We start from the raw sequence: 27,475 nt of genomic DNA on the forward strand, positions 1-27,475 counted from the left end.
GATAACCTCTCATCCTGTCTTTCCAGCTCTGCCATTCTGTTGTTGGGATGGACCCCATGTGACCAGCTCCTTTGTTCGGGAGCTCGGGATGGGGGGGCGGATGGGGCGCCGTGCTCGTGGCCCCCAACTAGCTGCCGAGGCCGGGAAACTTTGTGGAAAACTTTGCTCTGGGGCCCTGGGAGGACCCGGGGCTCCGGGGCTCGCCGTGCACGCACCCGCAGCCTGTTGCTCCCCGCGCGCCCCCGGGCCTCGGCCCCGCTGCGGTCTGCAGACACCAACGCGGCCGATCGGGTGTCAGCGCTGCTTCCTCCATCCACCCGTGCCTCGTCACGATCCTGGGGTGCGCTCGGAGCCCCGCGCCCCTGCCCTGCCCTTAGTGGGCGCACAGGGCAGGCAGCCCCGGAACCCGACCTCGCCAAGGGCATTGGGCCGGCATCGCACACAGGGGAGTGGAGGTCAGAGCCCTGACCTGCCCCTGGCCTTGCCGCGGGAAAAAGCCCTGCGTCTTCGGAGCCTCAGTTTCCCCATCTGCACAAAAGGCAGAAGGCCATTCGAGCCTCGCTAGGGGCCCCTGCTGTTGGGACTGGGCACCCTCCAGAGCTGACGTAAACGCTGCCTTCTGCGAGTCTCTGCAGTTTGCAACAAGAGTTGGTTTTTGCTGAACTGCAGACCGAGAGACAAGCCCCCCAGCCCGCTTTGAGTGCAGTAAAGCGGGGCGGGAGAGAGAAGGCCCCCGCAGCCGACGAGAGCCCTTGCCTTCACGGTCCCCCTCTTGATTTACAAAGCCCGGCCCCCCAGAAGCTCGATTCAACCCAGCAGTCAGCCCGGGAAGAGGGAGGCAATCCCATCTGGGAAGTTGGGGGTACAAGGTGACCTGACCCCCACTAACCGAGGCCTGGAGTGTGTATGTCTCCCCCACCCCCCACCCCCCCAGTCCTTTTCCTCTTTTTTTTTCTAGGCAGGGAGTGAGGTCCTGTAGTTTAATCATTAATATGCTAATTCCTTTGAAAGCCACCAGACTCCTACTTCCCTGCCCTCCCTTAAAGGAAAGTCACTTCTGCCCTGCAGGCTCCCGTTTTGTTTCTTTTTTTGGGGGGGTCCTTGCTGTGTGGACCTTACACTCCTCAGCTTGCTTAATTCCCACAACAGCCCGACTGTTGATGACTCCTCAAATCCTGCAGCCGGAGAAGTTAGGTGACTTGACGAAGGGTAAAGTCCATTCACATGTGGTCAGCCAGGCTCTCCAGCCCTTGCTTTTAACTCCTCTGAGAAGGTTCCCATTTCCAGCCCCTCCAGTGTGCCTGCGAATCTGGTGACATTTAGGCCAGGAAAACCTCAAAGAGTTTCCGAGGACGCAGAGAGACCCAGTGTAGGATGAAGACAACCCCAAGCTAAGGGCAGCCTGGCCTGCAGGTTAGAGACCGGAGCCTGGACTAGATGGAGCCAGAGAGTCTTGTCCCCGCTGGTGGAATGCCTGGCATTCAGTGGTCAAGCACTCGCTCTGCCCAGAGCTGAAAGATTGGTCCTTTCAACAATGTGGCTGTGTGCGTCCATAAAGATTTACAGGTGGCCTTTCTACTCTGCCCTGTAGGGTAAAGAAGAGATCACCTCGATGAGTTGGGTTTGGGTTTGGTTGAGCGCCCTAAACGAGGTATGAAGGATGCTCTGGATTTGAGTGTTGGAGAGAGACATCCATAGGCTATTGGATCGTGTAGCACTGGCAGAGGGGGAGAGGACCTGGGAGGCTGCTGAGGTCATCCCGTGGGCAGTCACATGCCAGTCTTGCTCCGAGGCTGAGCTTGTAGACTGTGAGGTGAGTCGAAGGCAGTGGTGCCCCAGGGCTGTTGAAGGCTGTTGTTTGGAGAAGAAGGGGGTTGTGTCCCTTCTGTGTATGGGGGCTGAACAGCTGGGGCACACGCAAGCCCCGGGCAGCTGTTTCCTGAGAGGTGCCCCTCTCTCATCCTGACCGCAGCTCTCCAAATCTCTAATTGGGTCATAGGGCTTCCCCTTCTGCCCTTCCCCCTTCCGTTCCTAGGTTGTGTTCTGGAAAAGTCAGACTCAGCCACAGCTGGCTTAGCTCACAGAGAGGACCCCGTCGGCCTTTCATTTTGTAGGTGGGGATCGGAGGCCCAGGGAGAAAAGTTTGGCCAATAGCCTTTGGGATTTATCGAGTGGTTTCTGTGTGCCAGACCTGGTGCATTCTATCCTTGCAAAAAAGCCGACATTGTGGGACTAGGATTCGTACCACTTTACAGATGATGAAACTGAGAGGTAAGATGGATACCACTTGGGGCAGCTAAGAGCATCCATCCAGGCCATCACAGTTTCTGCCCTGTCGTCTCTCTTCAACATGATGTTGGTGCCCCTGCCCACATTTTAGGTGTAATGGAAAGGCCTGCCTTCTCCCTGGGTGGTGCCCACTCCCCTGATGCCACAGGTTTTGGGAAGGGAGCCCAGGCTGAGCACCCAGCTGCCCTCTTCTGTTTGGCGGGGGTAACCATCCTAAACCAGTTCTTCCTGTCCAGCTGGGAGCATTCCCCTGATCTGTTCCTGCCACTCCCTCCCTGGCCAATTAAAGGCAGCCTTGTTTGGGGAGTTGGACACCACCCCCCCCACACACACACACACTTATACACACCTCCAGAGGTGTTGTTGCCCAGGGACCAAGCCCACTGACTTGGCACCAAGCCCAGGCAGTTCTGGGGCAAATATCCCTCCCCCCATCCAATATCCCGCCTACCAGGTGCACTTGAACTTAAGGATGGTGCTTGAGAGAGAGTTTGCTGCTTGACTGACTGCACAGAAGTGGGGGTGGGAGCGGAAGCCCAGGGGGTGTCTAGGACCCTCAAGTGGTCAGTGAGAGCTCTTGGGACCTCTTTGGGAACCCAGAAAGTTACCAAACTCCCAAGAACTATTTGGGCCAGACTGTGATGGGGAGCTCTGAGGCCCTGAAGGGGAAAGGGGAGTTCCTTCCCCCCCTGAGGTGATAACCTCTCATCCTGTCTTTCCAGCTCTGCCATTCTGTTGTTGGGATGGACCCCATGTGACCAGAGTAGAGATGCCCCACGGGGAGTAGACTGTCCCCTCGCTCTGCAGGGAGCCACTGGGCCCCTTGGAGGGTTTAACTGTGGAGCCACCAGGGCTCCTTGACCTTCCACTCATTGTTTCAAATACCGACGATGACGAACCGATTCCCCTGTGAGTGTGGCAACCATAGAGGCCATAAGGGGTCCGTCCCTTCTCATCAGAATTCCCTGGTTCCGGAAGGAAGCCTACAGAGCCCTTCACCCACACATCCAAGGCAGAATTCCGCTGTTTATGTTGCGAGAAGAGTCCGCCCCCTAGTTAGGCCTGTCTGTAAGAGGGAGCACATTCATGCCTGTAATTTCATTCCGAAAGCGCATCCGGATTCTTCATTTCCAGGCGAATGTCTTCCAGTGGGACGTTTCGTTCCCATTGCACAGAAAACTGAGGCGCCGTCCAGGCCAGAACCAGGGATGATGATGGCACCCGCAGCCCCGCTTCAGTCCCCTTAGAGGATATTCCCGCTTAGGTTTGGGTCCCACCCTTGAGTGGCTGGGTGACCTTGAGCATGCCCTGCCCCGGGGCTCTCAGTGCCTCCAACTCTACAAGGAGGTTGGACTAGTGCCCTAGGGGCTCCTGGGCTCTGAGAGTCTGCCCATGGCTGGAGGGGGGGTGGGGCGTGTTCTTGCCCTCTTTGGTACCATGGCACAAGACTTTTTCTGGTCTCAGTAGAGACTGGGGTGGGGAGGGCTGGTGGGGGGCGGGAGGGCATTCAGCTCCTGCCATCCCCAGTGCCTAGAAACAGTGAGCTATTCCAAGGACGTGGAGTGCTTAGCCGGGGCCTGAATGAGCCATTGGAGAAGCCAGGCTGGGCTCCCGGCCTCTGAACAAGGCCCCCTCCACCCGCTCCAGCCTCTCGGGTTGGGTAGGAGGGTGTGAATACCCCCAGCATGTTTGAAATTGAGAGAGAAGGGGCTGACAGGGTCCCTGAGTCACTGGTGCAGAAGAACAGACGGAGTTTGTCTCTGAGTCACCCATTTCCTTTCACGCTCTTGGCTAATAGGATGGTTCTGGGGTGAGGGTGTTGGCATGGGCTCAAGAGCCTCGCCTGGCCAGCGTCAGCCTCTCAAGTGTCCAGGGCCCAAACCTTCACAGTCTCTTGCCTGTGGGTGACCTTTGACAGGGCACCAATCCTCACTATCAGCCTCTAGACCTCTGCAAAGCAGGGACCATTAAAAAAATCGATGTCGATTTAACACAAAACAGGTTACCACTGCTCTGAGTGGCGGGGCCCAGCCTGGACAGTCCAGCTTCCACATTCCTCCAGATGCCCAGTTTTTCTGATCTTCCTCCTCCTCCTCCTCCGTGGAAATGGACACCTGGTGGCGGGCTGACCTCTGGAATTCACACCCCCCTACCCCCCACCCCCCAGCTGTTGCGTGACTTTGGACATGCCCTCACCCTCTGGGAGTCTCAGCTTCCTTGTCTGATAGATCATAGAGTGACTGTTGTGAAGTGCCAAATGCCGTTGAGTGTGCAAATACAGGCACCTCTGTACTATGCCCAGGGGAGGCCTGGTGGCATAGTGGGCTGTGTGTGCTGCACGTGGTCGGCAGTTCGAAACCACCAGCAGCTCCCGAGGGAGTCTCAGAAACCCCCTGAGGGTCGGTCTCGGAGTCAGCACAGACTCGCTGGCAGTGAATTTGGCTTGTTTGTGGAACGGACGCCCGGAGGCACGGCCGTGCTGCAGTACCTATGCGCCTGGCTGCTAGCCGAATGGGGGACAGATTGAACCGAACCAGTGACTTCTGGGGCCCGTCTGCTGTCACTTGGAGATCTATATGAGTTAGAATGGCACCAAATGAAATTAGCCTCTTGGGGAGTAGGACAGGGCATCCCTGAGTGCCCGCTATCATCCTAGCCCAGATCACCTTGATGCCAAGTGGTCTTCCTACCCGTTTGAGGATACCTCCCCACCCCAGGGCCCCTGGAAATCTGAGTTCTCCCCTCCTCCCATTCATTCTTCCCTACAGCTGGGAGGGAGGTGTACTGGGTGGGACCTGCGGAGTTCAAATCTCCTATTTGTTTATCTTAGAAGTGGGTTGTTTGCTAATTATTGGATGGGTTTATATTTAAACAAGAATGAGTTCCTAGCAGCCCCACCCCTCCTGCTAGCACCAGCAGGAACCCCACGCTGAGCCGGTTACTGCTTGCTTGAAGGGAAGGGAGAAGGGGCCTGAGATTGGCACCTGGTACAGCACCAGGGGGCCACTCTCCTCTTGGGGGACAGTGATCTGTGGGAGGATAAGCTGAGCTTGCCTTAAGGAGGCTGAGGGAATGGCAAATTGTGTGTGTGTGTGAGTGTTAGGGCGGTGGGGGGCGGGCAGGCAGAAAGGTGCAGTGTTCTGAAAAGCCGGTTTTCATTGCGTGGTGCCCTGGCAAAGGGAGGACAGGAAAGCAAAATCAACAGTGGGCACCTGGCTTAACCCTAAGAGAGCAGCAAGGCTGGCTTCTGGGGCTGGTTTGTTAACCCTGGTGACCTTTGAATACATTCCTGCACCTCCCAGGCCCCTGGCGTCTGGTCGGCAGTTAGATCAGGTATGTGGGGCTGGGGAACTGGAAAATAAATGAGTGTTTCATAGGCAGGACTCCATGAGACGCTGAGTTCTGGTCCTGCTGAGCCCCCACCCCCCCACCCGAGCAGACGAACAGGCAGTTAATAAGTCACTCTGCTGGTGGGAGGTCTGGTGTCCTCTATAAAACATGGGTGCTGACGCCTGTGACACTCCAGGGTCAGACCTCATGTCTGGCAGGCTGTGAAGGGCTGGCGTGGCATCACAGTTGAGCACTGGGTCCATAACTTGAGAGGTTGGTGGGTCAGAACCAGTCCGTGGCTCCAACCTGCCCCGACCCATGGGAGCCCAGGGCACCAAGTGGGACAGCTTCTCCTGTCCCATGGGATCACTCTCCACAGCACCTAACAGCAGTGTTGAAGTAGAGCTGTTTATTAGCCCCCTGGACAAGGGCTCTTCACTCTGCCAAGGGGCTGGCTTCAGATAAGTGGCGCCTGTGTTGACCTTGAAAATAAGCTCACGGTTACCGTTGTGGGGGTTCAGACCTTTCCCGTGTTCCAGGACTCCCCAAAAGATTCACTTTCTGATCTTAAACAGTTGCATCCAGCTTTGGTCTTCAACAGTTGTCACACACACAAACACACCCCTTCTGTTTCCACTGCCCCACCCGTTTTACATCTCCCTTCCCCCTCCAGTCACCTTCCCACCCTTGGGCGCGTCCCTCAGGTCCGGGGAGCTGGGCTGCCCCAGTTCTCTCTGGCACGGAGTAGAAGACCTGCTGGTCAGGTGATACCTGGGGTAATGGAAAGGGGAGGCAGGGAACGGCTGGTATGTGTGGAAACGGTGACTGGGTGGAGAGGCCGGTTGGTGGTGGCCTGCGAGGACTGGCTGTGCCGCTTTAACCTCGGGACACGGGGCTGGGCGAGCAGGGCAGTGGGGACATCTAGCCCCATGCCTGTGGGACAGCCTGGCCGGGTCTGGAGCAGGGGTGGCGGCAGAAGCTGGGAAGGGGCAGGAAGCCGGCATCCAGGACTGATCTCATTGGCCTGGAGGAGGCTGTGGACCAAGGCTCTCTCTCGGAACACAGGAGGCTTGTTTACGTCCACGAGCCTCTGGGCCCGGGATCCACCGCTAGATTACAGGCCCCGCTTCAATGCCCCTCTGTCTCCCAGGCCCCGAGGGAGCCCGCCCCTCCTGGCTGTCTCCACTGGAAACCCGAGCGGTGCCCAGCTTGGTTACAGGGCCTCCAGGACAGAGGGAGGCTTGTCTCTCTGAGAACCCTCTTTTCCAGGTGGGGAAACTGAGGCCCTGGGAGGAAACCCCTCCCAGAGTCGCCCCAGGATTAGTGGCAAGGGTGCTGGATCATGCTCTAGTCTGGGAACATTCAGGGGCTCCAGAACCCCCCAGACCTGTTCCTAACTGGTACCCCAGGGTGCCAGAATCCCTGCTGTGGGAATGGGCTGCCCTGGGGGGTTGGGTGGGGAAAAGCTGGCTGCTGACAGTGCCAGACCTGGCTCTCCCTAGAGGTATTGTGTTCAAAGTAACCGGACCTTGGAGGGGGCAGAGCCCAGCAGTGGAACCCTCGCCCCACCCCCACTCCGGACCAGGTTTAACCCTTTCAGGTACCAGGGCACCAGGCTATGGAATGATATAAGGTTCCTTTTTACCTTCTAGGACAAAAAAACCCCAAACTTAGGGGGTGTCCCCAATTCAGACCAAAGTTAGGGGGTGTCCCCAATTCGGACTCTGGGAGTACAGGTCCCCAAACAGAATTTCGATGTTTCTGATCATTCACTGTTGTTTTTGCTCCTTCTAGAAGGACACTAATGATCGTGTCTCTGCCTCTACCTGGTCAGGACAGGTACTCAGAGCTGTGTGGTCTTGGGGCAGTTTGCTCTCCGAGTCTGTTCTTGTTCCTGCGAATGAACGTGACTAGTTGCTGAAAAGACCCTTGTGGGAGGGCATGGCCCTTGGCAGTTTTCAGGGCAGTTCCCCAGCGCCCACGGGCTTCTTTCCCGAAGCAGACCTGCAGTGGCCACGCCCCAGTTTCCAGCCATCCCTTCAGCCGGGAAGCAGAGACTGTCCTCAGTGCCATCGTCAGTTCCGACCCATCCTGACTCGTGGGACAGGGCAGAGCTGTCAGGCAAAAAGCAAATGAAAGCCAAACCCATCGCCTGAGAGTTGATTCGAACTCAGCTGTCCGGTAGGACAGAGGAAGCCGACTTATCTTTCTCGCCTCAACTTCTCCTGTTCCTGCCCCTCCCTTGTGGCTGCTGGGGTCAAGCCCGCCCTCTTCAGTAAGCAGCTGAGTGGGACTCTGGTCACTGCACTGCCAGGCTTCCTGAGAGAGGGCCCCAAGAATTCACTGCCTCAAATCCAGTTCATAGAGACCCTGCGTGGGACCGTCAAATTGCACCTTTGGCTTCCTCGCTCTGTGCCAGCCATCGGGTCAGTGCTGGCTCCTGGCAACCACTAGTTACGGGAGGGAGTAGAAAGCCCAGTCTTTCTCCCTGGGAGCTGCTGGTGGTCTCGAACTGCCGGCCATGCGGATCGGTGCCCAATGTGTAAACACGACACCACCAGGGCTCCTAATCCTTGAGTTTTAGGAGGCTGCACATCATTATGGGAACCGAAGGAGCTGGTATTCCTCCCAAGGAATGGCTGGCTGATGTGTGCAATCTGCCGATCCTGCTGTTAGAGGCGGACCTCTGAATCCCACTGGGCCCAGGGGTTCTGGTGAAAGGGCAAAATCAAACCAAACGCGCTACCATCAAGTCCAAGCCAACTAACTCATGGTCCTCGGGAGAAAGAGGAGGCTTTCTAATCCTGTAAAGAATCCGTCTCGGAACCCCACAGGGTCCTATAGGGTCTCTTTGAGTCCAGGAAGGGCAGGTGTGGGTTAATGTAGCCATTATGCCTTGAGCACCTGCTGGGTACCAGGCCACGCCCACTCGAGTACATTTCACTCAACTCAATCCTGCCCATCTTGTTAGGTGTAGGTGTTGGCAAGCCTAGCTTTAAAAGAAGGTAGCTGGGGCTTTGGGTTGTGATCGTTCCCAGGCTCCCATAGTTAGGCAAGGGCCCCCAGTGGCTCAGTGGTTAAGCGCTTGGCTGCTAACCAAATGGCCCTTCCAAGAGAAAGAAGAGGCGTCTGCTTCTACTTCCGTTCAGAAGGGGAACTAGAAAGTGGCAGGGCTGATTTGCATTTGGGGGAACCACAAGGGTCACCACGGGGAGTCATTCCTCACCTGTTGCTTGGCTTATCTGCCTTCCCAACCCCCAGGAAGGGGGCTGGGGAGGAAGGTGACTGTGCCCAGGCACCCAGTCGGGCGCCTCATGCCAGAATCACTGCAGTGGGTTCGGTCGTGGGAGCCCCCATCTCCCCTAATTTGACTTGCCCATTTCCCTGCAAGTCTCCCCTCCTGAAGGAAGCCCACTTCCAGTGTGCCCCCCGCCTCTCCCTCCCAGGAAGGAGCTAGGGGGGTGCCGCTCTCCTGCCCACTCACTTCTCTCCTCCCACCACTTCACAGCTGAACCAAGCCTTCTGACCCTGAACTCCTCCCCCGCCCCCATCCCAGTCGCTTTCCTTGGTGGCGCAATACTCACGTGCACCTTTGTATGCTCCCAGACCAGGGGACGGGGACCCTGGGGCCCTGGGCTGGCAGGGAGTGAGTGTGGTGGGCGGAGGCACGAGGCTGGGGAGGTGCGTGAACAGCCGGCTGTGGTCAGGGTGTATGGACTTGAAAGGATCTACTACTAGCTTTGAGTTTCCCAGCTCTGCTGCTTTCTGGGTGGCAGACTTTGCATGTCTGACTCAGCTAGGCCTCAGCGTCCTCAATTGCAAACGAGGAAAACGCCTCCGGTGCATGCAGCCACTTCACTGGGCTCTTACCTGGAAAGCGAACCCAGCTTGGTGCCTGGCACATAGGAGGAGTCAAGTGGGTCACCCCAATCCCCAGTTTCCCTCAGGTGACTGAGCTGGACCACCTCGGGAGAGGATGGGGCTGCCAGACTCTTCCCAGCTCCATGCCTATAACCCAAGGATGGCGGAAGGGCTGCCTGTGGGTTTGTCACACCCTTAGGGGTAGCCAAGATCCTTAAAGGGGAGATGGCTCCAGCCTGGAGACCTAGGTTCCAAGTCCGGCTCTGCTGCCGGTTGCTGGGTGACCTTGGCAAAAAGTCCCTTGTCTAGTTAGCTTGGTTATAAAACGAGAGGACCAGGCTTCATGGCCTCAGATACCTTCTCTTGGCAGCTGTCTGTCGTGGTGGAACAAAACATCACCGACCCTTCTTCTCCCTGCGAGAGTCGGAGGGAGGGGGGGGGCTCCAGAATTGATTGCTAACCCTTTGGGCACCATTCCAGGGGGCCTCCAGTCACAGGGACCCATACCCTCCACCTACTTCAGCAGGTGATCTCTGCTGCATGTCTGTCCCTACAAAGGGCAGAGATGTGGGGAGCCCTGAAGGCCCTGAGAGGGTGCCTGGGCACGTATGCACATGTGATTGCACGTGCCCGGGCAGGGATGGGCTAAGCTGAGGAGAGCGGACTGGGTCTAGCAGCTGGGTGGCCTGGTTCTTCAAAGCCACTCCAGACTGAATGAGCCTGGTCAGAAGGGGTGGGGGGGCGGTGCCCGCCGCGCCCTCCCTTACAGAGGATGGATGAGTGCCTGTATACCCACGGGGCTTGGCCTGTCTCGCTGGCTGAGTCTGAAGGGCTCCTATTCCAGAGTGCTTTCTCTTGCCAGGGACTGTGGGCAGAGAGGGTACCCTTGGAGCTCAGGGAAAGGGGGTGATGGTGGTGGTGGGGGGTGAATTTCCTGTGTTGCTCCATCAGCAGCACAGTCTCACAAAGCTGCTTCTAAGCCTCTTGACTCGCTGTGGGAGGGACAATTCCCAGGCTGGCATCGTGAAGCCTTTGAGGGAGGCCTTGAAGGGGAGAGAGGAGTCTTCAGTTTGGGCTCCTTTGCTAACCATGGTACTGCGGAAGAAAGGCTTCGTGATATACTTACGTACAAATGGCAGCCTAGAAAATCCTATGGGGTATTTGTCCTCTTACTACACACATAGTCGCCAGGAGTCAGAATCAAGCTCTTTGGCAACAGGTTTTGTTTTGAGGGGAGGGTGGGTACTTTTAGGGCTCTGGGTCTAATTCCAGCAGTGTCCCTGGTCCCAAGTGACCTTCAGACGTGTCATTGCCCTCTCTGGGGAACCCCATATAGAAAGGAAGCATCGGGGGTGCTCAGAGTACCAGGAAGAGCAGAGCTGAGGATCCACCTGGTTTCATCCTTCAGTTTGCTTATTGCTTGTGGCTGCTTGCTGTGCGTGACACCCTTCTCCAAACCCTTCTCTGCTGATTACCATCAGCCCGCTAATCCCTGCGATGGTTTTGAAACACCCCAGCACTTTCACAGACTCCGAGAAAGAAAGGGTTTGTCAACAACATCTCAGGCTCCTGGGGACCAAGGGGAACCCAGCCCTGGTCTTGAGAAGTTCCAACCAACTCACACCCCTACAGCCAGCTGAGCCCCACAACCCCCACCTCATGCTTGATGGAACCCCACGGAAAGGGTCTGAGGCAGGCAGGTAGCTCCGAGGGTAGGGGACACCTGTGTACTCAAGTGTGGAATTAGGCGAGCCCAGTTCAGTCCATGTGACCCATGCTTGGGTGCTGGTCCAGGCAAGCCAACTTTCGACCTCCCGTTGTGACCTTCAACAAGTGACCTGATTTTTTGGAGCCACCTCTGCTTTAGAACAGATCCTGAGGATTTTCTTTGCTGCGAGATGACCAGGTCTTGGCGCCAACTGTCAGCTTTATTCAGCCAAGCACTTCACCACTGCTCCACCGGGGCCCACTCCATCAGTACCAAAGGGATCTAGCTCCTGCCTTTAGTCTTGGTGACACCTTTAGGAGTTATGTATTGGACTGCTAACCACAAGGTCAGCAGTTTAAACCCACCACCCACTGATAGTGTTAGAAGATAAGACTGATAGTCTTAGAAGCCCACAGAGGCAGTTCCGCTCCGCCCTGTAAGGTCATTATGAGTCAGAATTGGCAGTGAGTTTGGGTTTGAATGAATTCAGTGCTAACTCTTGGTGCAGACCACAGGGCCCCACAGTTTTAGGTGCGGGGCGGGGATGGCAGGGACCTCTCCCTAGATAAGGCGGATTGTGAAACCTCAGAGCATCCTTCTGCGCTGCAAACCAACTGAAGCTACAGGCACGGGTTGTATACAGAGGGGATGGAATTCCAGCGGCAGCAATTTAACACCTCCTGATTCCCGAGCCGTGAAGTCATCCCTAACCCAGGCCTTAACCCTTGTGCCTCCCCACCCCCACGGGTGCCATGCGTTCAGCAGATTCCTGCGCCTGGGGGCAAGGGGTGCCTGCCCACCACTTTCCGGCTCCCTTCCGGGAATCTAGCTTCCTGTTCTGTGGAGGTGGAAGGGTCAGGTTCCATCCCCCTCTCCGGAACCCCAGACTGTGGGTGGGGTGGAGGAGGGGCCTGGCCTTGGAAGTGCCCTTCCAGGGACTCTCCAGCCTGACTGCCCTGCCCTGGGAACAGATCTGACTCCCAGACACCCCTAGCACACTGGCAGGCTCTGTGGGGCCTGACCCAAACGGAGACCCAGGTTCTTTCCACCCTCGCCCTCTGGCTGACTTCCTCCAAGACCTTGGACACAAAGGGTTTGTGAGTCAGTTGGGGGCTCAAATTCACTTCAGTTTACACAAAAGCCCCAAGTCTTCTGGCAAATAGGGGGTATTTGAATTAATGAGTGAAGTAATGACCTTGACCAGGGCCTACCATTATGGGGGCGGACAGACCACTCATCCCAAAGCTAGAAGAAGGTTGGTAGGCTTTTGTCCCCTCCTCCAACTGGGCCCTGAATATTAAAGGAGCTTTATTTTCCATTTGGCTGAGCAAAGGCCTTCGGGAAAGTTCTGTGCCTCCCACAGCAGTTGATTCCCCTAAAAGCTTCTGGGTGGGCGGGCGTTGGCTTGTGGGCTAACAGACTGGGTCTCCGTTGGGGCAGGAGCCAGAAAGCTGGAGACCTGGGATGGGAGGTGGAGTGGAGGGCCCAGCAGGCGTTCACCCAGAAGGTTTGAATAGCTATTTGAAAGACTTCACTGCTAAAGAAGAGGACTTGAAACCCTAACGGATGAAGATCAAACACTAACCCGACAACCTTCAGTGTGGAGCACAGCGCACCCACCGTACAGGGCACGGAAACCTTCTCTGCGGCACTGAGAGCCACAGCAAGGATGTCCAAGACTGGCCCTGTCAGGATTTCATTCCCCTGGGATCTGCGATCAATGCCCGGGGTGATCCGAAGTTAGGCGATTGAATGACGAACTGCACTGGCCTCTGCTGCAAAAGAGCTCTGTAAAGGGTCCCAGGAGCATAGCCCACGCCAGGGTCTTTTCAGTCACAAGCACACAAAAAAGGCGGGATGGTGTATCAGGAAGACTGCAGCCCGGACACCTGTGCGTGAGGGTGTCGGTGACAAATACCGACTGTTCCATGGAACAGCCAGAAGCACAAATAACGTGTGTTTTAGAAAAAGGACGCAGGATGCCCCTGAGAAGGGAGGCTGTGGTATGGATGCGTTATCAGGTGGGGCACCTGGTAGAGGATCGTGGGAAAGAGGAGAGACTTTTTTTATGGATTGGCACAGTGTGGTCTAACAGTGAGTGAGAGGACGGGCAGACCTGGGCGGTGTTTTCTTCTGCTGTGCCCAGGGCCTCCGTGATTCAGCTTCGAACAGCTTTGGTACATTTGAGTCACTAGGCCCAGGCCCCACCCTGGCCTGGAGGTATGATGTGGGTGAACTGGCCCTGCCTGTCCCAGGCCCATTCTGACTCCGTTGGGAAGGGTGTCCTGGGCCAGCAGCACTAGCCTCCTCCCTGCGGGGTGGGGATCAGCTTTGCCGGCAGCAGAGAGCACTTGCTTGAGAGTTGAGAGTTATTTCCGAGGAGCAGGCCCGTGGGGCTCTGGAGTCAGCCCTAGGCTGAATGTCCATTTCTCTATCATCGTGGTGGTGCTGAAAGACCGCCATGTTTTGTATTTAGTGCCCTGTTCAAATGGGATTGACAACACCCTCTCAGGTATTAATAGAAGCTGGCACATTGCAAGTATTCAATAAACAGTACCACTTCAAACCTGTAAATATTTGTAGACTCAGAAACCCTGTGTCAGGTGACTGCGGGCCAGACTGGACTAGGTGGCAATGGCTTTAGTTTGGGCTTCAGCCAGATTGATAAAGCAGCCCGTGGCACAGTGGACTCAGCATTGGGCTGTGAACTGGAGGGTTGGCAGTTCAAGCCTACCAGCCACTCCTTGGGAGAAAGAGGAGGCTGTCTTCTCTCTTAAAGATTGCCGTCGCCGCTTGTGAGGATCAGAATCATCGGGTTAGGGGACACCAAGGTCACTTGGCATAGCAGAAAGACAGCTCACAAAGACAGTGTTCTATATCCTACATTGGTACATGTGAAACATAATCTGTTTTGTGAACCTTCATTTAGTTCATAAAGTTAAAAAAAAAAGTATTTGCAGCCTCAGAAACCTATCTAGATTTGCTAGGAGTTGGAATGGATGGCCACAAGTTTGGTGTTTGGTTCATCACTGGTAATTGGCTGGTTCCCATCTATTATTTGTTTCTGGGGAGCTCTGGTGGAACTGTGACTTAACCCCTCCTGGTAAAGGAAAAGGCAGGCAGCAGGCTGATCCCACCCCCACCCCCACCCCCAGGCAGCACCGAGGGAGAAAGGTGTGGCGGGTCTGCTCCAGGCTTTTGTGATTTGATTAGCTCAGAATAGGAAAGATTTGCCCCAGGTCACACAGCAAGGTAGGGGCAGAGGCCTGGCCACCTTTTATCTTTCATGCCTGCTCTACTGCCTTGAGGGGGCTCAGGGGTTGTTGTAAGAACCAGGGGAGCTGTTGGCTGATGTGTCCCCCCCTTTTTTTTAAATCCCTAGATCCGAGAGACTGAAGTCGTGGACCCTCAAGACCTCCGCCTCGAAGGCCGGTACTTTTCTGGAGCCCTGCCAGACGATGAGGATGTTGGGGGTCCCGGGCAGGAGCCCGATGACTTTGAACTGTCTGGCTCTGGAGATCTGGGTACGGAGGGTGTGGCAGGAGTGGGGGAGGGTGGCCTTACTTTAGGTCTCCAGGTTGACTTCAGGTGGGGGGTCCCACCCATACCCAGTCACCTTTCCCTCCCTCAAAATGAAACAAACTAAAAAGGGGACTGGATTAACCTTTTCTATCCTGAGACGCTCCTGGGGCAAGTTTTGTATCGATTGGGATCTCTTCCCCGACTGGTGGGTGGTCGGTCAGTCAGTCGCTTTTTGGCAGGGCGGAGAGGGGTGGGGGCCGGGACACTGGGAGTGTGGGTACTCTTAGAAGCAGAGGGACCAACTCAGGAGCCAGGGGGCTTCTGTGGGCAGAGGTGGGGGTGGAAGACAAAGAACAAGCCCCTCTGGCTTAAGTGGGAGGTAGGGGTTGGTCAGACCCGGGAGCCAGGAACTTTGCAGCTTTTGTGGTGACTGCTTAGCCCTGGCTTTGAGGCCAGAGGACTGAGAAGGTCCCTGTGTGCAGGGTGGTGGTGTGCCTTTGGTGGCATCCAGTCCTGACCTCACTGACGCCAATCCTCTGCTCGGGGTGACTGTTGAGCCCCCGTTTCCTAATCTGTTGAAGTGCTTAGTGCATACCAACCACCCAGACCGTGTGTGTGTGTGTGTGTGTGTGTGCATACAATAAAAAACTCACTGCCGAGGAGTTGATTCTGACTCATGTGACCCTCTATGTATATAATGATTATGATTTGAGCTGTGCTCTCTCGGGGTCTTGTTAAGAACGCTGATTCTAATTTAGTAGACCCCGACTCTGTATTCTGACCAGCTTGGGTGATGCCGCCAGCCCCTGGATCTATACTTTAGAGAGAAAACGTGTGGGGTCCTCTGGCCTGCCGCCACCAACTCACAGCCTCCTTCTTCCTAAAAAAGTTGGGGGGAGAGGGGACAGGACTTCCGAGCTCCATTTTACAGCAGAAGCCCCCGAGGAGGCTTTGGGATGAGAATGGGGGTTGGATGTACATTGGGATTTTCACCACTAGCCATGGCTGATGGGGTCATTCATTGCCTGTGGTGACCAACCTAACACATAGCCTTTCTGACCCTACAGATGGCTCAGAGGACACTAGGATCTCCCCCGATGTCATCCACCCCTTGGTAAGTGGCTACACATTCTTGCCTACTCCACCCTGACCCTCTTGCTTCTCCATAACACACCTGTTGAGAGAGGTCGAAAAAATACAGCCCATCTGGGCAAGAGTACACAGGGAAGGTAAAATCTGACTTCATTCTGCAGGCAAGCATTAATCTGAGACCCTGGGCCCTTTTGGGGACAGCTTGGTTCAGATAAGGGTCCTGGTGGCCTAGTGGTCACCCGGTGGGCTACAATCTGCATGGTCAACAGTTCAAAGCCACCAGCCCCTTCAAGGGAGAAAGACCGGCCGTTCTACTCCTGTAAGGAGTTAGTCTGTCTCAGAAGTCCACCGGGGCAGTGTACCCTGTCCTATGAGTCAGCATTGGCTCCATGACAATGAGTTTGGCTTTGGGGGATTTTTTGGCTGAGGGTTGCTGATGGGCCATCCTTCCCCCAGGGATAGGCCATCATCCAGCTCTTCCCTTTTCTGGGCATTTGTAACTGTTTCCCAGCACTGCTGTCAAATGACAGCTTACAGCTCCCATGTGTACGGTATTCTTCACGTACAGTCTTCAGTGTATGGTGAAGATTTCCGTACCAACTCCTTTCTGTAGGCTGTGCAGTAGCTCACCCAGTTTCTCTTGTTGCTGCAAGCATCTCTTAATCCACATCTCTGATTATCAGCTGCTTAGGGCAGAGTCCTGGAAGCACACGTTTGCTGCCTTCAAGAGCAAGCCTGTATGAAGGCTTTTTGCCCAAACCGCCCTCCTGAGTGTGTTCTTTGAAGTGGACTCCACACACCCTGTCCTTTCCCCCCAGCTTGGGGTAGATTGACTAAAAGGTTTTGGCAGCAGCCTGGGAGGGGAGGCCTGGGGCTCAGACTGAGAGTCCTGTGCCCTGGTCCCTCCCAGCCTGGACTGAGAGTGTGTCTCTCTTCCTTCCTTCCAGGTACCAATTAATAACAACATTCCAGAGAGGGCCGGTCCTGTGAACCGGGTTCCCTCACAACCCAAGGAGTTGGACGAAAACGAGGTCATTCCCAAGAGGATCTCACCCAGTGATGGGAATGAAGACGTGTCCAATAAGGTGTCCATGTCCAGCACTGCCCAGGGCGGTAGCATCTTTGAGAGGGCAGAGGTCCTGGCAGGTGAGGTCCCCTAAGGTGAAGGGGGATACAGGCTGTCAGGGTGGAGTCCCATGAGCTGCCACCCCCCACCCTCCCCATCCCTTAGAAAGCATGGCTTCGTGGTTATGAGTTGGTCTGCTAACCACAAGGGCAGCAGTTCAACCCCCGCTGGGCCACTCCGAGGGAGGGAAAAGGATGGGGTTTTCTATGCCAGTAGAGGTACAGCCTTGGACACCCACAAGGACAGTTCTACCCTGTCCGTTAGGGTTGCTAAGAGTCTGGGGTTTTGGTTTAAGATGCAGCTGACAGCCCGTCTGAGTGTCCTGGTACCCTGAAAGGCTAACCCCCCTTAAGGGGTTAGCTCTGGCTTCAGGGGTAGTGTGCGCCATCACTCGCTGACAGGTTGGCTGGTGGTTCAGACCCAGCCCAGGTGCCTGGCTGGTTGGTGATCTACTTCCAGAAAGGCCACAGCTCCACCCAGAGTGACCCTAGCATCCAAAACAGTTCAAGGGTGACCACAGTTGGCTGGGTGGTGGAAGAGTATAATCAGCTTATCAAAACCTATGCCGTTCCCTTGGGAGGAGTCATCATTCGCCTTTAAGTCTTTTTGTTGTCTTTTGAAAGCACTCTTCCCATTGTGGCTTTGGCATCCAGGAAATCAGTTAGTCATAAAAAGTACCCTAACTTCCTTGGGAAGCCTGGGGGTTCCTTCATACAGAGCTGGCTTCCCCAAGCAGCCACCTCACTGATTAGCCTTGTGACCTTGGCCCAGAGCCTTGGCACTTGAAGGGCCTCTGCTCACTCCTCTGTGAAAGGGGCCCAGTGATACTGGGTTGGGTTGGTGTCATGGTGCCAGGAAGAGGGAAAGGACCTGCAGACCGTCCCGGCCATTCAGCCCCCACTGACCTTGGATGTAGGTGGTATCTGGGTACCTGGTGCATCAGAAACAGAGGGTTGAGGAGGTTAAGTGTTGGGCCTCAGATGGTTTGACTCTCCCTGTGAGGGGAAATGATGCCCCAGGGTGAGGCATCAGGAGTGGCGTGATCCAGCCTGGTTGGGGATTCCTTAGCTCTGGCCTCCCTGGAGGTGGGTGTGGCCTTCAAAGCTTCCGAGTTGTCCAAGGAGCTCCCTTTCTGGCCAGGTTTTGCAGGACCACACGGTGGCCCCGCGCATCTGGATGAACCAGCCTGGCAAGTGGTGGGTCATGGGCCCTGGGAACTAGCCGGACCTCGACCGCAGCTAGGAGGAACCCCTAAGAAGCATGGGATTTTGCTTCAGGAAGTATTTCTGTTGCTTTCAAAGGACAAAGCCAATGGTCATTGATCTAGTTGAGTCAAGATTTTATTACTTATTATTCCTCATATGGGAAGACCGATGTCAGGAGAAAATGCACCCCTTGCCCGGGAGTGGGGGGGACACCTAGTGAGGGGCAGAACACCCACCAGGGCAGCCCTGGAGCTTCCCATTGAGAAGTAGACAGATCTCCGGTGCAAAGCGGTGTTGTTGAGCCAGTGGAGGTGGGGCCTTCCCTTCCGCTCACTTCTACACAGCACCTGGGCCTTATCAGGTGTTGGCTGCCTACCACGTGATGCAGGTGGCCACCCTGGGCCCCCACCATATCAGTGGTTGGTTATCTGCATACTGATAAGGAAACTGGAAAACTCAATCTTTGGCCCAAGGTCACCGCCAGGCCCAGGGCCTAATGGAGAAGCTGGGGTCTTTGATGAGGAAAGGGAAAATGGAGGCACCCGAGGGGCACCTTGCCGCCTGCCTTGTACAACAGTCACCCAGAGGGAACCTTGGCTGGCCCCTCTGTGCCTGCCTGCATCCCATTCTCTGAGAGAAAATAATCTTCGCCTGAGTAAAACTGAATTAGGGGGCTCAATCTGCTACTGCAGGGGAGAAGCATCCCTGTCCCCCTGGGGCCATTCAGGCCACCTGGCGGGGTAGCGAGGGAGCAGAGATTGCTGAGAACACCGGAGGTTAGAAGCCCACAGCTGGTGCCCCACACTAGCTGGCGCCCTTGGGCTGTGCTCTGAGCGCAGGTGTGGGTGTCATTAGTAAGCAATTGAGGTGTGCTGTGCCCAGTACTGGGTGCTGTTGTCAGGTACCAACTCGTAGTGACCCATGTGACAAGAGTCAAACCACCCCATAGGGTCTCTCGGGAGGGGGTGGATCTTTTTATTGTGAATTGGGTCATGGTTTGCAGAACAAGCCCATTTTCCTTTCAACAATTCACATATCGCTTTGCTGCATGTCATTGATTGCATGCAATCTCCCCCACCCGCCTGCCCCCTTCCTGAGTTTCCTGTTCTTCCCTTTCCTTAACCTTTCCCAATTTTGTCCTTGGGTAAATGCTGCCCTTTAGATCTTATTTACCAGCCAAGTGTTTTCCAGGCCGTAATCTTTGATGACCGGGAAAGTAGGGCCATTGAGGAAAGGAGGAAACCCATCAAGGAGAAGGATCGACCCAGGGGCGGCAACCGAGGGCGGTGGGGACATCGCAGGGACCGGGCAGTGTTTTTCTGTTGTGTATGGGTTGCTTTGAATCAGAACTGACTCAGGGCAACAACAGGAACAACAGCCGGGACAGAACAGGTCACCCCAGGGTGGGTTCTCACGCCGCAGGCTTTGGGTTGGCTGCAGGTGGGTGCTGGACCTTGACGCCATCATGGCACCTTTCAAGGTTGCCAGGAGTATGAACATGGCCCACCGAGGTTGACAGTGCGTTTGTACTGAGTATGTGCTATGCAGCGGGCGCGGTTCCAAGCACTCTTCAGGGAAAATGTGGACCACGCTGCATCATTCTTCTCCCCATCAGAAAGGGTGCCGTAGAGTCCACTTGGGCTCTCGGTCATCCTGTGTGTCCCAGAGAGGGCTGTTCCAGCGGGTGTTCAGGGGCTGGATTTTGCAGAAGTAAATCGAGGCCCCCCTGAGTAGGCTTGAACTCCCAACCTTCCGGTGAGCACATTAATCATTTGGACCCCCCCCCCTTCCTCTCCCCTCATGGCTTCTCTTCTTCTCTTCCCAGCTCTGACTGTGGGCGGGGTCGTGGCCGTCCTCTTTGCCACGTTCCTGGTGCTGCTGCTGGTGTACCGCATGAAGAAGAAAGACGAAGGCAGCTATGACCTGGGCAAGAAGCCCATCTACAAAAAAGCCCCCACCAACGAATTCTACGCGTGAAGCACCCCCTCCCAGGGGTGCTCTGATTGGATTGTGGGAGTGGGAAGGGTGGTGAACATTAGGGGAGGGGGGGGGCAATCCTATGCGGACCTACCGGTATCTCCAGCTCAGATCGCGTTTGAATGTCAGAAGATGAAGCGCCATCTTCTATTGGGTCTCCATTTCTTGGGCCTCCATTGCCCCCCCCCCCCCGCGGAAAAAATGGGGTTCCACTTTCTGAAGGCAGCCTGAGGACTGGATCCTTGCTTAACCTCCCAGCATAGAGCCTGGGACCCAAGACCAACTTAGAACCCAGCTTGAATCATTCCCTAGCTGAGCCCTCAGGAGCCCAGGGGCCGAGGGGGTGTGATGGGGATCCTGGCTGGAGGACTTGATGCCCCCCACCCACCCCCACCACCAGAGGCCTTCCTCGCGCCTTTCACAGCCTGTCTGCCAGGAATTGGGAAGAGGAGCTAGCTCCATCTGCACCTCCCTAGATGGTCCTTGGGGATTTGTGAGCACACTACAGGATTCTGTATTGTAAGCTGGGGGCCTTTCTGGGCTCTTTCACATGACTTTTGGAAACCAGCCTTTTTTTTTTTTTCTTAAACTGGGAAAGGGCGGGGGAGAGGAAAGAGCCTGATTGTCCGTACTGAATGGCTCTGTCGAATGTGTGTAGACCTATTTTTAAGTAGGGCTTGTTTTGTCTTTCAAACGGTTCATTCCTTGATGGCAGGGTCTCTCTCTGCCTGGCAAGAGCGTGCTAAGTCTGTATTTATGGTTTTGTTTTTTGTTTTTTTCTCAAAAATGAGAGAAGAGCCGGAGATGATTTTTATTAATATTTTTTTATCATTATTTATAGCTTCAGACAGGGCCTCTCCTTCCTTAAGCTCTCTTTCTGCCTCTCTGTCATTGCTGTTGTTGACGGCACACTGCTGCCCATCTCATCTTCGGCCCTTTCTGAGGCTGCGTCCTCTTAAAAAAAAAGTAGCTTTTGCTGAAACATAGATTTCTAGCAGATCTCAAACTATGATGCAAGGGATAGTGGGATAGTCTGTCTCTCTTGTAATATATTATTCGTCCTGGGTTCTAGAAAAATAGATGAATATATTTTTTCAGGAAAGCGTGCGATCGTTCCAGGTTGAAGTCGGCTGGTTGTGTGTGCGTGGCTTCTGCGTGGCCCGTGGGGGTGGTTTTTGTACCTGTTACTCTTAACCTGTTCCTCGCTGGTGCCTTTTTTCCCTCTTCCACTGGGACCCAGCGGTGGAAGATGGACAATTCTACCCTGTTTTCTGCTTTGGGCCCAGCTGGTGGTCCCCCATGTGTTTCCTCTCAGCACTAGCCTGGACTCTGCCCACTTTGGTCACCACAGGCCACGGGTGGCTCTTGAAACGTGCATCGCTTAGAGTTGCATGAAGTTCAAGGTGTCGGCCCTAGGACGTCCAGCGCCATTGACGTGCTCAGTGGCCTTTGAGTGTGCAGACAGAGCACTTCCATCTCTTGTGCCGCTTTGAGGATGAAGCTAGCTCAACAAGTCACCGCGCTAGCTCAGCTCCCCCGGGCAAGGGCAGAGGGTGCAGGGGACATGGGGCTGACTAGGCAGCCAGCCTCAGCTGGAACCCTCTCCGGAGGGGAGGTACCTAGTGGTCTATCCTGGGTAGCCATATCGTTCCTTGACCCCACTGGCTGGGGTCGGGGGGCCTCCCTCCTCTTGTGTACCCAGTGGCCATTCCTGAGCTCCTTCACCACCCCAGCCCAGGGTCCCAGCTGGCTGGGTCCCCCGCCCACTGCCCCTCCCCCTTTCCTCGGCTGTGTTGGGAGTGAGCACCTCTTCTGTAGCCACCTCTCACACTGTTGTCTGTTACTGATGTTTTGATAAAGACAATAAAACTTGGTACTTTGTAGATCGGCTCCGTTTTTCTCCCCCTCTCATCTTCATTGTGTTTTAGGGGACATGAGGGATCCCATCTCAAATATAACTGCAGGAGAACATTTATTAAGTCCTAAACGAGATAAAGACCAGCATCCAGATAAGAAGAGGTCCATAGCAGGTGGTTGAAGTAGCAGCAGGGGATTCACAACTGGGAGGCTAGACAAGTGGTGGGGGTGGGGTTACTGTCACAAAAGCATGTGTGGGGGCAGATCAGTGCATCACAGTAACAGGTGGGACTGGAGAGGCTGGCAGGAACTTGACCGTGACTGGGACAGGTACATTGTTATATAGAGGGGCTTTGGGTCCAGGGCCTTCCAACAGCAGAGCGGTCTGGGTAACACTGATCGGGCGTGGCCATGCGATCCCCCTGTATGTGGTGACCTCCGTCAAGGACACCCCTAGGCAAGCTGCTGAGAGACCGCCCCTCCCTCCCTGATCAGGTGGGAGGGGCATCATTAGCGACATCCTTGGTTAATGATCAGAGAGAATTCAGGGGAGGCTTAATCTATTTGGGGACGCTGCAAACTTTTGGATGCCCTTTTGCAAACTGGGGTGCTCAGAGCTGACTCTCCAACACAATTGTGAACAGCTGAATGGACCAATCAAACACTTCTTGCCAGCAGAGTAAGGTGACACTGATGGCGTTCCAGGTGGGCAGCTGTTGGGCACCTCTTTCCATCTTGGGAGCCCGGGTGGTATGGTGGTTACATGTTGGGCCGGTAACCTCCATGTTAGCTGTTCAAGACCACCAGCCGCTCCACAGGAGAGAGTTGAAGCCTTCTCCCCTAAAGAGTTAGTTGCAGCCCCACAGGGGCTGCTCTGAGGGCCCGGAGGTTTTGTTTTTTTCCCATATTGGTGTTCCACTAAGGTAAACTCGTGACCTGCCTCTCTGCCCTTTCCCAGTGGCTGCTGCTCCCTTGATCACATCTACATAGTCCTGGAGGCGGAGCTCAAGGTGAAAGCCACCCTTTCTTTACACAGGAAGCCAAATGCCTCTGCTGTCTTCAAGCATGTAGTCCTCTGCAGCCTGTGGGCCCCTTGATCTCCTGGAGCAGGAGAGAAATCCCCCCTCCTGGCTGCCAGAACAGGGGCAGAGATCTGAGCAGCTACAGAGGGGGGGTGTGTGTCTGGGGAGAAGTCAGAACGGGCATGGGCTGGGTGCCTGGGGGCAGGTTGCACATACTTCAGAGTTTACCTTGCACTGTGTTTAAATATTAAACTCCACAAGCTTTGAATAAGCTGCCAACCCGAAATCAGGATACTTCCGGAAAGAACCCAGAATCTCTACTTCCTTTGGGGGGTGAGGATGATGGGGAATCGGTGGGGGAGGTGGGGTGCTTTGGCAATGTGGCAGCTCTTCTGCCTCGTTGGGTGTGTAGCGCCTGCAGAGCCACAGCAAAACAAGACGGGAACCCTGCTGCTTAAGGTAGATTCCAACTTAGGATGCCCTCTCTCAGGTGCTCCAAGCGAGAATTGTCCTACAGCATTTTCTTGGCTACAAACTTTATAGAAACAGATCAACCCGGCCTTTCTCCTTGGGCCCTACCGGGTAGATTTGAACCATGAACCTTGAGGTTGGCACTTGAGTGCAAATTGCTTGCCACCACCCAGGGACCGCAGTTACAATGTCATGAGGTGCTGTCCTCAAACAAAATTCGCCGCCATCGAGCTGATTCTGACTCATAGTGGCCCTATGGGGCTCCTGTGGGTTTGCAAGACGAATTCTTGATGGGAGAGGAAAACCTCAACGTCTTCCCTCGGACCTGTTGGCGGTTTCACGCTGCTGACCTTGAAGTTAGCAGCTCGCTTTGCCACTGGGGCCCTTACATAAGATTTCTAAGCCTCGTCTTTCTCTCCCAGCCTGGCAGGTGAGTAGGAAGCGCTGTCTTTGTGGTTCGCGTTCAAAAGCTTACCGAACTAGCCTGGCTCAAGGGCCACCTGCTCCTGGGCTCTGTCTCGTCGACTCCTGCTTCACCTCTGGGGCCGCCGGCTTGGCGTCTGCAGACACTGTAGCTGGCAGGCAACACAGATGGCTTCACCGTTATCCTGACACCAAACCTGTGAGTTTGTAGGACTTGCCCGCTTCTCTGCAAGGTCTAGCCGAAAACACTGGCCCTTGGACTTGGATGGTTCTCACTTGCGTCCAGACTTGTTCTGCACCATCCACATCACTTGTGGTGAATCAGGGTGGTTCCGTGGGGGTTTTTATCGACTGGCTTCACCTTCGTCTGGAAGCTCCGTGAAGCTTGTTGAGCATCACAGCAACATGCAAGCCCCCCTGCCCTCCCGAGGCAGGGGCTGCCTGTAAGATGCCTGATGCATTGGCAAGGAATTAAACCGGGTCCCCATATGGAAGGTCAGAATTCTTCCACCCAGCCACCACTGCCTGAGCGGGCAGAACCACAAGATCTTGGGTTCTAACCGACCAGTGACTCCATGGAAGAAAACGAGGCTGGCTGTTCCAGTAAAGTGTCAGTCTTAGAAACCCAAGAGCAGTTCTACTCTTAAGTGTCAGAATGACTTGATGGCAATGGATTGGGATGAGAGGGGACTTTGAACTCAGGTTTCAGAATGCGTTCATTACTCCACGGGCTGTCGCCCCTTCTTTGCAGGAGAACCCCCTTTGTAGCAGTGAATTTGTCTTTGTCAGCTCGAATCCCTTCCAAGGTCCCCTCGGCAAACTGGCTAGGTCCCAGGGGTCTTCAGTTGGTTCCAATTCCTTGTCCCTTGTGCCTTGTAGAAGACTCTCACTTATGACAAAATAACAATATAAATTATCAAAGGTTCATGAGGGAGGGGGGAGCAGGGAGGGAGGGGGAAAAATGAGGAGCTGATGCCAGGGGCTTAAGTGGAGAGGAAATGTTTTGAGAATGATGAGGGCAATGAATGTACAAATGTGCTTTACACAATTGATGTATGTATGGATTGGGATAAGAGTTGTATGAGCCCCTAATAAAATGATTTTAAAAAATTGACTCTCACACCTGTTGGAATTGTGCTATCCGATACAGGAGGTACTAGCCACATGTAGCAAGTCACCCTTCAATGAATTACAATAGAAATACAAATTCAGGTCTAGTTACCTTTCAGCTGTTCAAATAGCTACATGTGGGTTGTCAGCGACCACGGACATTTTCACGATCACGGAATTCTCTATCAGACTAAGTGGGATGGTGTGAGATGGCTTGAGACCCCTGGGTTCTGATCACACCTTTTACCAGCTGCTACCTTGTACTTCAGGGAGCCCTGGTGGCAAAGCAGTTATATGTTGGGCTGCTACCAGCAAGGTCAGTGGTTCTAAACCAGTAGCCACTCCGAGGGGAAAAGACGAGGCTTTCCACTCCCATAAAGAGTTACGGTCTTGGAAACCCACAGGGGCAGTTCTACCCTGTCCTGTAGGCTGGCTCTGAGTCAGAATGGGCTGGATGTGGCAGTGGGATTTTAGAGTTTGTCTTCCAACAGCCTGTGGGGAGCTAAGTCAGTGCCTGGCCCACAGAAAGCGCTCTATATACATGGTACTTCCTTCTCACCATCAGGATCATCTTTTGGGTAAGGTGAAGGAGCCTTGGTAGTGCTGTGAGCTAGACACGGGGCTACTAGTCACAAGGCCAGCAGTTCGAACCCACCAGCTGCTCCTTGGGAGACAGAGGAGGCCGTCTGCTTCTGTCAGGATTTATAGTCTTGGGAACTCAAAGAGGGCAGTTCTACTCTGTCCTATGGAGTTTGGGCGTTGTTGAGTCAATGCCAACTCATGACCCTGTAGCAGAATTGACTTGGCAGTGGGTTGGGCTTAGAGGGGACTTTGAACCTAGGGAGTCAGGCTTATATCAACATAACTATTTCTTATCATGGTTTCTGTGGGTCAGGGGTTTGGGAGCAGTTTACCTGCGTGCTCTTGGCTCTGCATGTTGGACGGCTACAATCAAGACGTTGTCTGGGGCTGCAGGTCGTCTGTAAGCTTGACGAGGGCAGCCAATGGGGAAGCCGGTCCAAAGGCTCTCCTACAGGAGGGGCCTGGCTGTCGGCAGAAGGCCTCAGGTCCTTGCCACCTGGACTCCCATCGGATTGCTTGAGCGCTGGGATGCAGTGAGCAGCAGACATGGTCCAGGAGGACCAGGAAGTTACAATGGTTCCTGTGAGCCAGCCTCCAAAGTCTCGCAGCCTCACGTCCACAACATCCTGTCGGCCCCCAGGGCCAGCCCGGTTCATCGTAAGGGGGCTGCAGAGCCATAAGAATGCTAAGGAGGCCAGACTCACTGGACACCAGCCTCAGGCTTTACGTAGAGGCCGGAGTCATGGGGAGCCATCTCAAGGGCTTAGAAGCTAACACAGCCCACCCCCAGTGCAGCTTGGACACAGGGTAAACTGACTCAGGAGAACTCCGTCTGATGGTTTCTGAGGAGGCGACAGATGTCAAGTGCGTTCTGACACAACGGGGCCCCTTTTGTTCATAAACATGAGAACACGTGCAGTGGGTTAAGATGATGCCAACTTTAGGCACTGGGCGGTGGAAGCTCCTGGAAGTGATGCGAGGACTCCCGGTGGCACCAAAGTTAAGCGCTTGATGGCTAACCCAAAGGCTGGCAGTTCCAACCCACCCAGCAGCTCTGTGGGACAAACACCTGGCCATCTGCTTCCTTCAGGATTCCAGCCTAGAACACCTGCGGGGCAGTTCAATTCGGTGCCACAGGGTCATAATGAGTTGGCATTGACTCAACAACGCCCAATAACAACAGGGGTCATCTGACTTGCCAAAGGTCAGCCAGCTAGGAGGTGCCAGAAGCAAGACTGGCACCAAGTCCTTCATACTCCCACCCAGGTTACGGCACCAGAGGGGGGATTTCAGACTCCAGGCAGTGTTGGGGTGGAGGGGGCTTTTGAACCTGAGGGCTTGGGGGATGAGCTTGGTGGAGTGGGTTGTAAGGAAGAGCTCGGTCACAGGTTCTGCTTTCCGCAGAACTTTGCCTGGGCCGCTGCTCCACCCCGCCCCACACCCAGGTGGCCAGCCGCCAGCTGCAGGAGTATTTACCTCCTAGCCCACAGAAAGCAGTATCGGGCCACCCCACCACGGCCCCACCTGCCTTTGTCCTCTGGGCTGGGGAACCTAGCCAAGCCTGGCTGCGGGGGCTGGTTTGGGGGAGGATGGCTGGAGCTGACCTGGGTGAAGTTGGCCTCGTGGTTTCACTCCTCTTAAAGCAACTTCCTGCCGTCTTTACGGTCTACGCACTCAGCTGTCTTAGGGAGATTCTGAGAATTTTACCCATACTGTGGTTAGAACCAGCTTCCCTTCACAGAGCCACTTAATCAATCATGTGAAAGAAACAAGAACAAGAGAGAGAGAGAGAGAGAGGCCAAAGGGCAGTGCTACTAACTTGGCACTTCAGGCAGCTCAGGAGCAGGTGACTTGGGAGGTTCAGAAGCAGAGGTTTGGGCCTTATTTTTATGATGTACCT

The 27,475-nt window shown here is 54.9% G+C and overlaps 1 protein-coding gene across 1 annotated transcript; it reads left to right on the top strand.

Moving 5' to 3' along the window:
- Positions 1–3,179: 3,179 nt before the first annotated feature.
- Positions 3,180–21,993, top strand: SDC4 (syndecan 4). The gene is made up of 6 exons (XM_045295492.1): positions 3,180–3,198; positions 6,770–6,888; positions 14,571–14,712; positions 15,778–15,824; positions 16,750–16,948; positions 19,959–21,993. Exons 1-6 carry the CDS (start codon positions 3,180–3,182, stop codon positions 20,108–20,110), a joined length of 678 nt encoding a protein of 225 aa, XP_045151427.1. The 3' UTR covers positions 20,111–21,993.
- The last annotated feature ends 5,482 nt before the right edge of the window (positions 21,994–27,475 follow it).

This window comes from Echinops telfairi, unplaced genomic scaffold (assembly GCF_000313985.2).
Source record: "Echinops telfairi isolate 266 unplaced genomic scaffold, ASM31398v2 ScPeMD7_5592;HRSCAF=6446, whole genome shotgun sequence".
NCBI classification, from domain to species: domain Eukaryota; kingdom Metazoa; phylum Chordata; class Mammalia; order Afrosoricida; family Tenrecidae; genus Echinops; species Echinops telfairi.